The sequence below is a fragment of the Pseudorca crassidens genome, chromosome 2, assembly GCF_039906515.1.
Source record: "Pseudorca crassidens isolate mPseCra1 chromosome 2, mPseCra1.hap1, whole genome shotgun sequence".
In the NCBI taxonomy this organism is placed as follows: Eukaryota; Metazoa; Chordata; class Mammalia; order Artiodactyla; family Delphinidae; genus Pseudorca; species Pseudorca crassidens.
In genome coordinates this window covers 115,293,684-115,306,821 of record NC_090297.1, presented here as the reverse complement: position 1 = coordinate 115,306,821, position 13,138 = coordinate 115,293,684, and the positions used below count along the sequence as shown (strand labels likewise).

The 13,138-nt window shown below is 48.8% G+C and overlaps 1 protein-coding gene across 1 annotated transcript; it reads left to right on the top strand.

Annotated features, from left to right (window-relative positions):
- The first annotated feature begins 6,904 nt into the window (after nucleotides 1–6,904).
- On the top strand, nucleotides 6,905–9,683 carry SLAMF9 (SLAM family member 9). Its single transcript, XM_067714004.1, is given in 5 exon segments — nucleotides 6,905–6,950; nucleotides 7,403–7,437; nucleotides 7,439–7,478; nucleotides 7,481–7,747; nucleotides 9,478–9,683. Coding segments are annotated over 5 exon segments (594 nt in total).
- The last annotated feature ends 3,455 nt before the right edge of the window (nucleotides 9,684–13,138 follow it).

Genomic DNA, 13,138 nt, shown 5'->3' with positions numbered 1-13,138 from the left:
TACTTTACAGGCGTCATCTCACTTCATTTTCACAACCGCCCTACAAAGCTGATGTTGTGAGGATCCCATTCTGCAGACGAAGGCTCCAAACCAAGCAGTTTGGTTCCAGATACGTCATCGTTTCCCCTGCCCACTCCACAATCTTTCTCCAGATCTTTAGGGCAATTTGTTGACCAGAAAAGCTAAGGGTGGCCTTGAACTCTTAAAGCTTAGCTATTTCACTGTGATTCTTTTTCTAAGATTTTGCTCCTGTTTTAGGGTAATCACATAACTTACCCTACAAACCAGGATACTTTCTAAGAGTGAAAAGGAGCATGATTAATAATTAGGCCAGGACAACAGACTTAAGCTGGGACTGTCCCAAGAAACCTGGACCCAGACTCGCTTCATCTGTTTCAGACTTTGCCTATTCTCCTGAAATACCTGCCTTTGACAAACTCACCTCAACCTTCAGTTTCAGCAGATAACTTTGCCTCCACTTTACAGAGAAAATTGAAACCACATGACAGGACACCCCTTAACTTCTTGCCACAGACAAGGAAGATGCGACCTGCATCTCTGATCATCTTTTCTTATTATAATGAAGGACCACCTTGCAATGGAAGACTGGTTCTTCTTCCTGGCCTCTGAATCCCAGTTCCCTCCCAACTTCTGGGGGTGGTGGGGGAGGCCTTGCTCCACCGACCATCTCCTTTCTTTCCTGCAGCTCCACTCCCCACTTGCTTCTTCTCTTCCCAGCATTTAAATATGTTCACATCTCTCCCATTAAAAAAAAAAAAAAATCAACAGCATAAACAACAAGGTCCTACTGTATAGCACAGGGAACTATATTCAATATCTATGGTACACCATAATGGAAAAGAATAGGAAAAAGAAAGTATATATGTATAACTGAATCACTTTGCTGTACAGCAGCAATTAACACAACATTGTAAAGAAAGCATACTTCAATAAAATTTCAAAAAATCAGCAGCAATAAAACTTTCCCTCTACCCTGTTTTCCCTTCACCTACAGCCTTTATTTCTCCTGCCTATCAAAGTAAACTTCTTGAGAGACTATGACTTCTAAGCTCTTGAGCAGGTCTCCAAGGCTCTAAGGTGAGCTGTCTCCAGGGCACCTCTGCCGCCCCCTCTCTGATCTTCGCCACCTCACTCTTGCCCCACTTGGTCAGGCTGCCATCTGTGCCTCCGTGTGCTCTGCTCTCTCCCACCCTGGGGGTCCTGCCCAGACTGGTCCCTCACAAGGAACACTCCTTTCTCCTCTGTTTCACAATGGTTCCTCTGGGTGCCCTTCAGCAGTCTGCGGGCTATTTCGGTTCTCACCTGCCACCTTCATAGTTCAACTGAATAATCACTCTTTTAACCCTGACATTTAAAAAAGAAAAAGAAAGGAAGAAGGTAAACCACGTATCAGGCGCAGCCCCTTTGATGGAACCGAAGACACGTGCAGATCTCAATGTGCTTTGCTGTGGGAGGGAGGTGACTGATTTGGAACTTATCTGCTAATGGCTCTGCTGTGTGGGTCCCGGTTCCTGACGAGAAGCTAAAGAGAAAATCTGATCAAAGGTTGGACCCTTTATTATCCCCCCATCCTTTCATCAGAACAAGACCAGCTTTTCACCGGCCCCTGTTTCCCAAGGCTGTTACCTCAGGAGAATTGGTGTGGGAATTGGCTGCATACTGCGGCACACAGGATCTTAGTTCCCCGACCAGGGATCGAACCTGTGTCCCCTGAATTGGGAGCATAGGATCTTAACCACTGGACCGCCAGGGAAGTCCCGAGACTCATTTCTCATTAACTTATTTGCCCCCTAAAGACCCAGGCAGAGGAGACAGGGCATCTAACTTTGACTGGCTGAACTACTTTATCATATATAATAGTATCTTAATCTAGGTTCCTCCCAAAGCAGGGCCTTTGACAAGAACTTGGGTAGAGGTAGTATTTTCTGGGAGATGATCCAGGAAGCCAACATAAATGAATGAGGAACGTGAGATGCGGAAGGGAGGAAAGCCCATAAAATGTGTGGACAACCGGGCTCAGTCTGCTGAAGAACTCTGGAGAACAAGCCCCAGAATTATCCCATGGAAGGTCAGGGAGGCTGGGGCATTTATCCACCAACGCAGCACTCTATGGGATCCAGGGGTTGCCTCTGGGGTCTGTACACTCCCTACGCTTTCCGGCTGCACTGCACCCGGGCTGATGCCCTTCCATTGCTGCAGAGATAGCCCTGAAGCAGAAAAGCAGAGGTGCAAACTTCAGGGTGGAGGGGCACAGTCGTGAAACTGTCCACCACAGCACTGCAGAAGTCAGCTGGGTCATAGGCTGTGGTAAGGGGACCCTATGTGTTAACTGGAACTCTCCCTGCCGTGGTTCCACGGAGGTGTCTATGGGACAGGAATGGAGAGATCAAAGGCAGCGTGAGGGAGACCTCCCCCTGTGAAATTTGCAACCAGAATGAAGGAGAACCTGTGTCACTTCTCCTGGAACCCCCTCATCCATGGATGGAGAGTTGAGAGAGGGAGATTGGAAAGAGATTTCTTTTCTCTCTCTCTCTTTTTTTTTGGCTGTGCCACGCAGCTTGTGGGATCTTAGTTCCCTGACCAGGGATCAAACCCATGCCCCCTGCAGTGGAAGCACAGAGTCCTAACCACTGTACCACCACGGAATTCCAGAAAGAGAGTTCTTTAGAAATAACTGTTATTTTATTGTCAGTCCCCACCTTATCCCTCAAAGGATAGATGATTTTATGTCTGAGGGGACTTCAGAGAGAGGGCGTGTGCCTGCAGGTGAGAGTAAGGGGACCGGAGCCTAAATCAGGGCTCGGAGAATTAAAAACAACTGTGGACTGAGATGGGACTCCCACGAGGCAGCCAGGAGTGTGGCGATGTGCTGTAGATCTCGGAATCTGTCAGGGGCCAGGAATGTTTTTGGAGGGCAACCGAGGACCACCTATGAGACACAGCCTGTTTGGTTGGCCTGGGTACCATACAGTGGGGACAGTTGGAGGGGTGGAGATGAGACGTGCAGCCAGGTGTCCAGGAGCTGAGGAAGGACTTTCAGAGGACCACCCAGGGGCTTCCCTGGTGGTGCAGTGGTGAGGACACGGGTTCGTGCCCCGGTCCGGGAAGATCCCACATGCCGTGGAGCGGCTGGGCCTGTGAGCCATGGCCGCTGAGCCTGCGCGTCCGGAGCCTGTGCTCTGCAATGGGAGAGGCCACAGCAGTGAGAGGCCCGTGTACCGCAAAAAAAAAAAAAAAAAAAAAAAGGACCACCCAGAAGAGAGATGCATCCTTCCTGGGTCAAGAGTAGGAGAGAAAGAACCAGCAGAAACCTGTAAAAACCCACAAAACTGCTCCTCAGAAGAGTTCATCTTAACCATCTGCCAGACCCGTAGAGCGCAAAGCCACTCAGCCAGATAAGAACAATTCTACCAGCTCTCCACCCTCCTGGGGAGGGGGAACATGAACTGGGGAGGCAAGCTGAGGGGAGAAGGAGGAAGGGGGAAGCTGAGCAGAGAGCAGGACCTCCCCCATTGCCCTGCTGTAAGCTTCCAGCCTGAAACAGACGCAAGCCAGGGCAAGGGGAGATTGCTTGATTCTGTTTAAGTTTGGAATTTGGTATATTATTGCGTTGGCCAAAAATTTCGTTTTTTTTTTTTTTTTCCGTAAGATGGTTGTAGTAGCGCTTAGTTGTCTTTAACTTCATTTGAAACAATTTTGTTAGATTCAGTTGTGACAGCTGTCATTTCAGCGTGCATTTAAAAAAATCTTATGAATATTTGTGAATTTTTGTGTAGCCATTTTAATATTGAAGATGGAAGAAAAAAGCAACATTTTTGGTATATTATCCTTTATATACCTTTAATAATAAAGGATATATATTATCCTTTATTATTTCAAGAAAGAAAGAATATTATTATTATTTCATTTTAATATTGAAGATGGAAGAAAAAAGCAACATTTCTGGTATATTATTCTTTATTATTTCAAGAAAGGTAGAAACCTTTCTACCAAAAAAAGATTTGTGCAGTGTATGGAGAAGGTGCTGTGACTGATCGAAAATGTAAAAAGCGGTTTTTGGATTTTCATGCTGGAGATTTCTCGCTGGACGATGCTCCACGGTCGGGTAGACTAGTTGAAGTTGATAGCGATCAAATCAAAACATTAATTGAGAACAGTCAACGTTATACCACGCGGGAGATAGCCGACATACTTAAAATATCCAAATCAAACATTGGGAATCATTTGCACCAGCTTGGTTACGTTCATCACTTTGATGTTTGTGTTCCACATAAGTTAAGCGAGAAAAACCTTCTCGACCATATTTCCACATGTGATTCTCTACTGAAAAGTAACAAAAACGTCCCATTTTTAAAACAGATTGTGACGGACAATGAAAAGTGGATACCGTACAGTAATGTGGAGCAGAAGAGATCGTGGGGCAAGCGAAATGAACCACCACCAACCACACCAAAGGCTGGTCTTCATCCAAAGCAGGTGATGTTGTGTATATGGTGGGATTGGAAGGGAGTCCTCTGTTATGAGCTCCTTCTGGAAAACCAAACAATTAATTCCAAAAAGTACTGATCTGGATTAGACTAACTGAAAGAAGCACTTGATGAAAGCATCTGGAATTAGTCAACAGAAAACGCATAAACTTCCATCAGGATAACGCAAGACTGCATGTTTCATGATGACCAGGCAATAACCGTTACAGCTTGGCTGGGAAGTTCTGATTCATCCACCATATTCATCAGACATTGCAACTTCGGATTTCCATTTATTTTGGCCTTTACAAAATTCTCTTAATGGAAAAAATTTTAATTCCCCAGAAGACTGTAAAAGTCTCCTGGAACAGTTCTTTGCTCAAAAAGATAAAAAGTTTTGAGAAGATGGAATTATGAAGTTGCCTGAAAAATGGCATAAGGCAGTGGAACAAACTGGTGAATATGTTGTTCAATAAAGTTCTTGGTGAAAATGAAAAATATGTCTTTTATTTTTAGTTAAAAATGGAAGGAACTTTTGGGCCAACCCAATACATGGGACAGAAGTTCTCATTTCTGAACTGAGAGCAGAAACCTCAGGGGAAGACCACCCCACTGAATAAGATTGAAGAGGCAGTGAGAGACGGAAATGGAGTTGCATTTGGGTCGCAATCCATGAGCCAGAATAAAAAATCAGATTTCCAGACCACTTGAAAATCATGTTTGGAGAAGGGCTTTCTCCACACTGGACTGGAAAGGGCTTAGTGAGGGTGGGGTAGGGGCTGGGGAGGGAGTGATGCAAATTATTTCCCTCTGCTCAATAAGTATAATGTACTGTTTATGGAGACAAGTGTAATCAATCTGCACACAGTCACCTTTTGTCTGATCAGCATATTCACTGCAGCAGCCGTGAAGGTGCCCCTGGATCTCCTTTCAAGAGAGAACCTGTCTTCAGCTGTGAGGGATGCAGTTAACTGACAGCCTCCATCTGCAGCACCTGCAGCACCCATGCACTTCCTGGGCAGCCCTAGCCAATGACTGCACACAGTGAGGGTGCGGGAGCTCCGCTGCAGAGCTCCCTGCTGAATTAGCGGAGACTGTCTGCTCAGCATCATGGTCCCAGGCTCTCCTTGAGCATTTCTGCTTCCTTTCCCTTTTATCTTTTACAGGCTTTACCCCCCACACTCCCTCCCACACACACATTAAACCTCTTTCTGTTTTTAAAATAATTAATTAATTAATTATTTTTTTTTGGACTGTGTTGGGTCATTGTTGCTGCTCATGGGCTTTCTCTAGTTGCGAGAGCAGGGGCTACTCTTCGTTGTGGTGCGCAGGCTTTTCATTGTGGTGGCTTCTCTTTGTTGTGGAGCAGAGGGTCTAGGTGCGCAGGCTTCAGTAGTTGTGGCTCGCAGGCTCAGTAGTTGTGGCTCACAGGCTCAGAGTGTGGGCTTCAGTAGTTGTGGCACGTGGGCTCAGTAGTTGTGGCACACGGGCTTAGTTGCTCCGCAGCACGTGGGATCTTCCCAGACCAGGGCTCGAACCCGTGTCCCCTGCATTGGCAGGTGGATGCTTAACCACTGCACCACCAGAGAAATCCTAAACCTCTTTCACTCCTAATTCCAGTATCTGATTCTCAGAGAACCTAACTCATGTGCTGAAACCTTCAACTGAATTTTTTCTTCCTTGCTTTAATATTATTTTTTAAATGATTTTACGTTAAAAAGTTTTCATACTCAGACTGAGACCTGATGTACCTTTTCAAAAAACCCAGCCCCTGGGGTTTGATAATTGTATAAATTGAAGTTTAAGAAGTATCTCCTTCATTCTCTTCTTCACTTAGCAGATCTTACTCATCCTTGAGGTCTCAGCTTAAATATCATTTCTCCATGGGGACCAGCATCCGTAGAACATACAGAGATGTCCCAAAAGATAGAGTCTGCCTGGGGAGATAAAGATGTTTTTATGGTCATATGATCACAGCAACATAGGAACTGCTAAGGGAGACCCGAGGCAGAGCATCCTGAAAGCCAAATGATAGGGCTGGATAGAAAGTGTTCAAAGAACTTGGGGAAAGTGCTATGTCTGGGAAGTCTGGGAGTACAGAGAGTAGGGATCTAGGAAGGCTTCATTTAGGAAGTGGGATTTCAGCTGAGTTTGAGGGACAGGAAACATGAGGCAGTGGGTAAACCATCTTGCCAATCAGGCTCAGAGAGAGAACTCTTCCCAAGGTGGACACGGAGGGGCTTAGTGAGATGGAGGAAGTTAGAGGGCTGCTACATAGGGTGAGAGTCATTTCCCTCTCCTCAGGACTGTCAGTTGGTCACTCTGTCTCTCGCAGCATCCTGGCAGCTTGTCTTCTTCACAGCCTTCGGGGCTGACCAAGTCACACCTGGAGCACACCGGGACACAGGGCTGTGGACATGGGGGCCCTTCCATGGCTGCTCCTGCTCTTGCTGTTCCAGGAAGGTGAGACAGACTGCTAGCTCCAGGACAGGAGTATCTCTTTCCCCCTCTGTTCTCCTGCTGGGTCTTGGGCTAGCAAGTCACCACCTTTGGGACCAAATGCTTCAGCTCATCTGGAGTAAAGAGGACTAGGGTGTGGCTTCAGTGCAGGACCAAGAGATGAGGAAACCTGGGGATATGGAAGGGGAAGCAGCCCCATATCCCTTCTGGGGATATGGAAGGACAGCGAATGGAGAAGAGAAAATTTGGAGGGTGGGGCACAGATGGAAGCCGAGCCCTGGTAGGTGCTCAGGTCAGGTGCAGCAAAAAGCTAGAGCCAGAAGAGGCAACTGGAGGGCAAGGTTGAGTGTGGGTCCTAGAAAATACTCAACTGAGATTGAGACCACAGCCCTGCTGCCAGTCTCAGCAGCCTAGAGACACCAGCTGTGTTGTTTCCATCTTTTCTTTCTTTATCTGCAGCCGAAGGGGACTCTGGAGATGGCGTGGATCCCGAGGAAATTGTTGCAGTCCTTCAGGAGTCCATCAGCCTCCCCCGGAAATACCATTGGATGAAGAGGTTGAGAACATCATCTGGTCCTCCCACATAAGCCTTGCCACTGTGATGCCAGGGGAAGAGGGACATCCGGCTACCATCATGGTGACCAACCCTCGCTATGAGGTCTGAGTGAGCTTCCTGGAGCCCACCTACTACCTGCACATCAGCAATCTGAGCTGGGAGAACTCGGGGCCTTACCAAGCTCAAGTCAACCTGAGGGCGTCCCAGATCTCCACCATGCAGCACTACAATCTTTGTGTGTCCCGTGAGTTTACTGGGAACCATAAAGCTGCTTTTTCTGGCTCTCCTGAACTTCTCACACAAAGGATCAGGGGTCTTAGGACTCGGGGTTATGGCTTGAGGGTCTGGGATGGGAAGGCAGTCTGCCTCCAGTGTGTCTGACCCCAGTATCTGCACTGCAGGTAAAGTGACCTGGAGTAGCAAGACCCTGGACTGAGGCTGTTCCTGTGGATGTGCCCAACGCAGTGAGACGGGTCAGGGGTTTCGTTTACAGACGTCTAGGGAGCCTTTCTCTCCCAGTGAGATTCTGCATCCTGGGCATGAATGCCACCTCCATTCTTGAGCCTTTTGTCCTCCTGTGTGATTTGAGGGCTACTAATCAGGGTCTCCTCCCTACTTGACCCCAAATTTCCTCTTAGTGCCTGTGACATTGACTGATTTTCTTTTTCTTTTTTCATTAATTAATTAATCTATTTTTGGCTGCGTTGGGCCTTCATTGCTGCGTGTGGGCTTTCTCTAGTTGCAGCGAGTAGAGGCTTCTTTTGCTGCGGAGCTCGGGCTCTAGGTGTGTAGGCTTCAGTAGTTGTGACTCCCGGGCTTAGCTGCTCCGCGGCATGTGGGATCTTCCCGGACCAGGGATTGAACCTGTGTCCCCTGCATTGGCAGGTGGATTCTTAACTACTGTGGCACCAGGGAAGTCCATTGACTGATTTTCTACCTTGAATCTTGCAGGGGCACTGATTAAACTATAAATGCCCCTGGGAGGGGTGATAATATTTTCTAAGATCAAGGAGGCAGGACAGAGTCTGAAAGAAGGTGGGGTGCCAAGGTAAGAGAGAGAAGGCAAGTCATAAAGGGGAGGTAGAAGATGCCAAAGGCAGCTCTGTCTGCTTGGCCGCTGCCCTGGGGACTCTGGAACAATAGGTTTGATGGTGGCTAGGTGCTGTTAGTTTGGCTTGTTTGTTAAGTGAAGCAGGTCTCAGTGGGCAGCGTCCATACTCCAGTGTTGAAGAGCTTAGGAAAACAGACCCAACCCCTGATTACTTAGAGGGTCTTTGTGTTTCTCCTTCATCTAGGATGGCTGTCATAGCCTCACATGGCTGTGAACTTTGAGATCTCTGGGGAAGAAGGTACTGTAATATGTCCTTGACATGATCCACAGGGAGGCAGGCCTGGATGTGACCTACTGCTGGATATCCTGGGAGGACGGCGCTGACACAGCCCATGAAGGCCCTGTCCTTAGCATGTCCTGGAGGCCCGGGGAAAAGTCTGTCTCCTACACATGCAGGGCAAACAACCCCATCAGCGACGTCAGTTCTCATCTCATCCCTGCTGGGCCCTTCTGTGCAGGTACCAGGGCCCCAGAGACAGCCCCTGAGCGACCACAGGGCCTCAAGTCTACCCGCTCCCTCCCTCCCTTCTCCCCAGGAGAGTACATGGAATCTAGATCTAACTACTCCCGTGGAGACTTGACCCCTGGATTGGGGAGGGGCCCCCCACTTTCCCTGTGCTCCTTCCTAGTCCTCCCAGCTTCCAAAGGTCCCTTCTAGTCTCTTACTCAGGTTGAGATTACTCCTCAGACCCCAGCCCCTGAAATTCTGTGAATAGAATATACATTTCCTGGGATACTTGCCAAGGAACATCAACAGACTGTGAACTTGAGACCCCCTGTGTGGAATTTGGGGTAGGTGTCTGCCCCCTAATCCAGGCCTTCCCTCTGGTGAGCCCCTCTCTCTTTGCCTTCTTCTGTCCCAGATATTGGCTACCCTTTGGAGAAGTCTTCCACTTCCTTCTGTCTCCTGGCCAAGGCATTGCTCATCCTCTTGCTTTTTGTAATTCTTGCTGTGGGGCTCTGGCTCATCCGAGTCCAGACAAGATGCAAAATGCCAAGAATGAAGAAACTCAGGAGAAACAGAATGAGAACGAGAAAGAAGGGGAAGCCTGGCCCCAGCCTGGCCTGACGGCCCCCTGGGGACCCCTGCCCTGAGCATTGTTTCTTCCCAGCCCCAAGGGAGACCTTCCTCTCCTTCCCAGACTCATCTCTTCCCAGGGGGCCAAAGGGTGGGTGTCCCAAGGGCCATGCTCCCCGAGGGAAGATTGTCTGGCAATAAAGTCAAATTAGGTGACCTCACTCGGGAGGAGCTGTTTGGTCCTTCCCTGGGTGACTCTGGCAGAACCTGCTTTCCTGCATTTCTTCCATTCCAGTTACCCTCTTCCAACCCCACGTGCTTCCCTCACCTGCCTTTGGGAAGGAAAGTGAGTCTAAAAGACCCGCTCACAATGAAGTGTTGGTATGTTATTATTCATGCCTAACCCATTCCCCACCAACACACATAACATTTACACTTCAATAAGAAAAGTGGGAGATTCCTTTTAACCTAATAGAAGCTGTGACTCCCGAATGGGAGATTTCAGGCAATGAGAACGCTACATAAGAGCGGTGTTATTCCTGCCAATCTTTCTGCTCTCACACCCTCCTTCTGCCCTGCCCTTAGCTACTCCCACCCACCCCAACCCACCCCAGTCTAGCGGCTGTCCGGCACGGGCGCTCTGAAGCACCCCAGTGCAGTCCTGCTCTGGGTCTGACCTTTCTACTCTGACCTTTCGGTCATCTCCCTGGTGCCAGCTTCTCTGGGGCTCTGGTACCTGCCCCACAGAGATGGCAACTCAGCCGGATTAATAGCAGAGGTCTGCCCTTGACCTCTGTTTGTGGTTGGTGTTACTGTCCTGTCTGTCCCTTCTCCATAGACTTCCAGGCCTTACACCTTCTCTCTGGACTCTTGTCCTGGGTTAATGCCCACCCCCTACACATACATTACCTGTGCCCCCCACAGAAGCCTTTAAGTTTATATGTTCTTTCTCTTTCCCAAGCCCAGGGATCAGTCCGAATTCCTCACCCTCTGATTAAGTCTTGGTCATTCTCCCCACATCAGATCTTGTAGATGTTACTTAATGTGGCTGCTGTGGCCGGGTGGGGAGGGGGGGTGAATTGGGGAGGGAATGGAAAGCCACTCAACTCACAGGACATGCCTAGGGAGTGAGTGACCTGGAGGAGGGTGGTGTGTAGGATACGGTAGGGAGATCACTGGGTGAGATCTCAAGAGATATGGGCTGTGCTCTGCCACTGGTCTCTGGCTTGGGACACTTTGCCCAGCAGATGTCCATGGGGGCACCGTCCCTTTCCACCAGGAACACGCGCTTTGAAGGAGAGGCAGGCACAGGTGCAACTGACTGGCGCTCTTACAGAGACAGGGCTAAGTGAACGCCTTGGCTCCCACAGGGGCGGGAGGGGCCGGTAACCCCGGGGGATTTTAGAAGAGGGTCTGAGGGGTAGAGACAGAGCCATGTGGCAGAAGCCATGCCAGACGTCTCTCTGCATCTGGCTTTCCCCTCTCAGTAAGAAGGATGCTGACCTCCAAAGTGTTTCCCAAGAAAAGGAACACTGAGGCTGTGAAGGGGCAGTGGGACGCACTGGGGAACCACGGGGACCAAGGATGGCTTTAGGGAAAACAGGACACATGGACCAGGCACTGGGACACTCCAGGAGGGGGGCTCCACTGGGACACTCCAGCCAGGGGTATGGTGGAAACCAAGAGTCAGGGTCTCCAGGGCTGGAAAGGAAGCAGGGCCAGGAGGTAAGCAGGGGCTTCCTGTCTAGGTTTCTGGGCAGCAGATGGAACCCTGTAGGGCTTGGGAAGGACGTGATGAGGTTGGGAAACCTGTCCCCAAAGAGCTCCTAAGAATAGCAACCGATCCACTCTACTCCCTGAAGGCCTGAGTCCTTGTCCTGCTGGAAGGCAGTCCCTGGCCTGAGGCTGGTTCTCTGTGCCGCCCTTTGGGCTGAGGAGGCCCACCTCCAGAAACACACGAAGTTCTAGGACCAAGCCTGCAGCACCCAACTCCTCTCATTCCTTTAATACCTTTCTGGAGACTGAGTGGAAAAGGCCAACAGCCATCTTGCACACACAGGGGCAGGTCTTTTCTTATCTATTTCAGAGTCTGGCCCAGGAAGTCAATAAGGGAATGAATGTCACTGTATGGCTGGCCCAGGGCCCTCCCTGGAATTTGGCAAAATACCTTCTCACACCCAGTCTCTGGACAGAGAAAGGCTGAGGTCCTCAACCAGTCCAGAGCACCTGGAAGAGGAAGGCTCAGACCCTCAAGAAGGTGGAATATAAGCTCAGAGAGACCCAGGCCCCTTCCTCTGCAGGAAGCCAGGATAATAATCACCCGACAGCACTTTGCCTTTTGCAAAGTTTGCTGTTTGGAAATAGGTGAAAAGCAAACTGAGGGGAGGAGGATGATATTTGAGCATTGAGTGCCAGGCATTGGGCTAGCCGTGGAGAGGCGGAGAAGACACTGTCTGCCCTCAAGGAACTCTTTGTGGGGTGTGTAAGATATAATTACAGCGAGCTGTGACAAGGGCTATGGGTGAAGTTGAGGGCGTGGTGGGAGGAGTCGTTGATGGTGTCCTGGAGGGAAGAGGTAAACAGAATTTTGACCTGTGATTAGCAGTGAGTTCAGGGAAGGGAGAGAAGGACATTCTAGCTAGACAGACGATAAGTGGGAAGCCACTGATAAGTGAACAAGCACCATGAATTCTAGGGACTATGGGGCCACATGTGCTGCCCTGTGATGAAGGGGTAAGTGATAAATGAGTCTGGAGAGGTAGGCAGGGCCCCTCTGATAGGCTAAGGGCTGGGGAGGAATTCAAGGACGAACAAGACCAACTCCACACACTCATGGAGCTAGAGTCTCGTTGGGTCAGCAGATAGGCACGCCAACAGCCAAAGGACAATCAGTGAGGAACGATACCTCTTTTCTGATCAGGTGACAGGACCAGTGCTCCTAGCATGTGGTCAGCAAAGTCCCTGTAATTGACAACATTGTCTGGTCTTCTTGTCAACAAGTTGAAAATACGTGGGCTGGCTGAAGCTTTGGTAGAATGATGCTAGGTAGTATCCTAGCAGATTGAATACACTATACCAGAGCGTGATGATTACAGATCCAGGACAACCTAGAGGAAAATCTTTAGTTTTGAGCCTCAGGGACTAATTTTACCGACTTTAACTCCTGGCATGGTGAGGGAACAAGTTAGGGTTAGGTTCCTTTTCTTACCAAAAAGCCAACAAGATGCATCTGAATCAGAGCAAAATGACAGTAATAATAAAACACAAAATAAACTTCCAGAAAAAAAAAATGACCATATTATAAACTTAAAAAAATTGAAAATCATTTTAAATCCCAATTTTACAAAAAGTTATTTTAATGTCCAAAAGAGTTTAACTTATCTTCAAGAAAACACTGGAGACAGCAGAAATGAAACCTTTGAACCAGAGATGGAGCTGATTCTAACATGGGGAAGGGAGATCTTTCCCACTAGTTGGTGAGGGGCCAAGATGTAAAACAGGTTGCG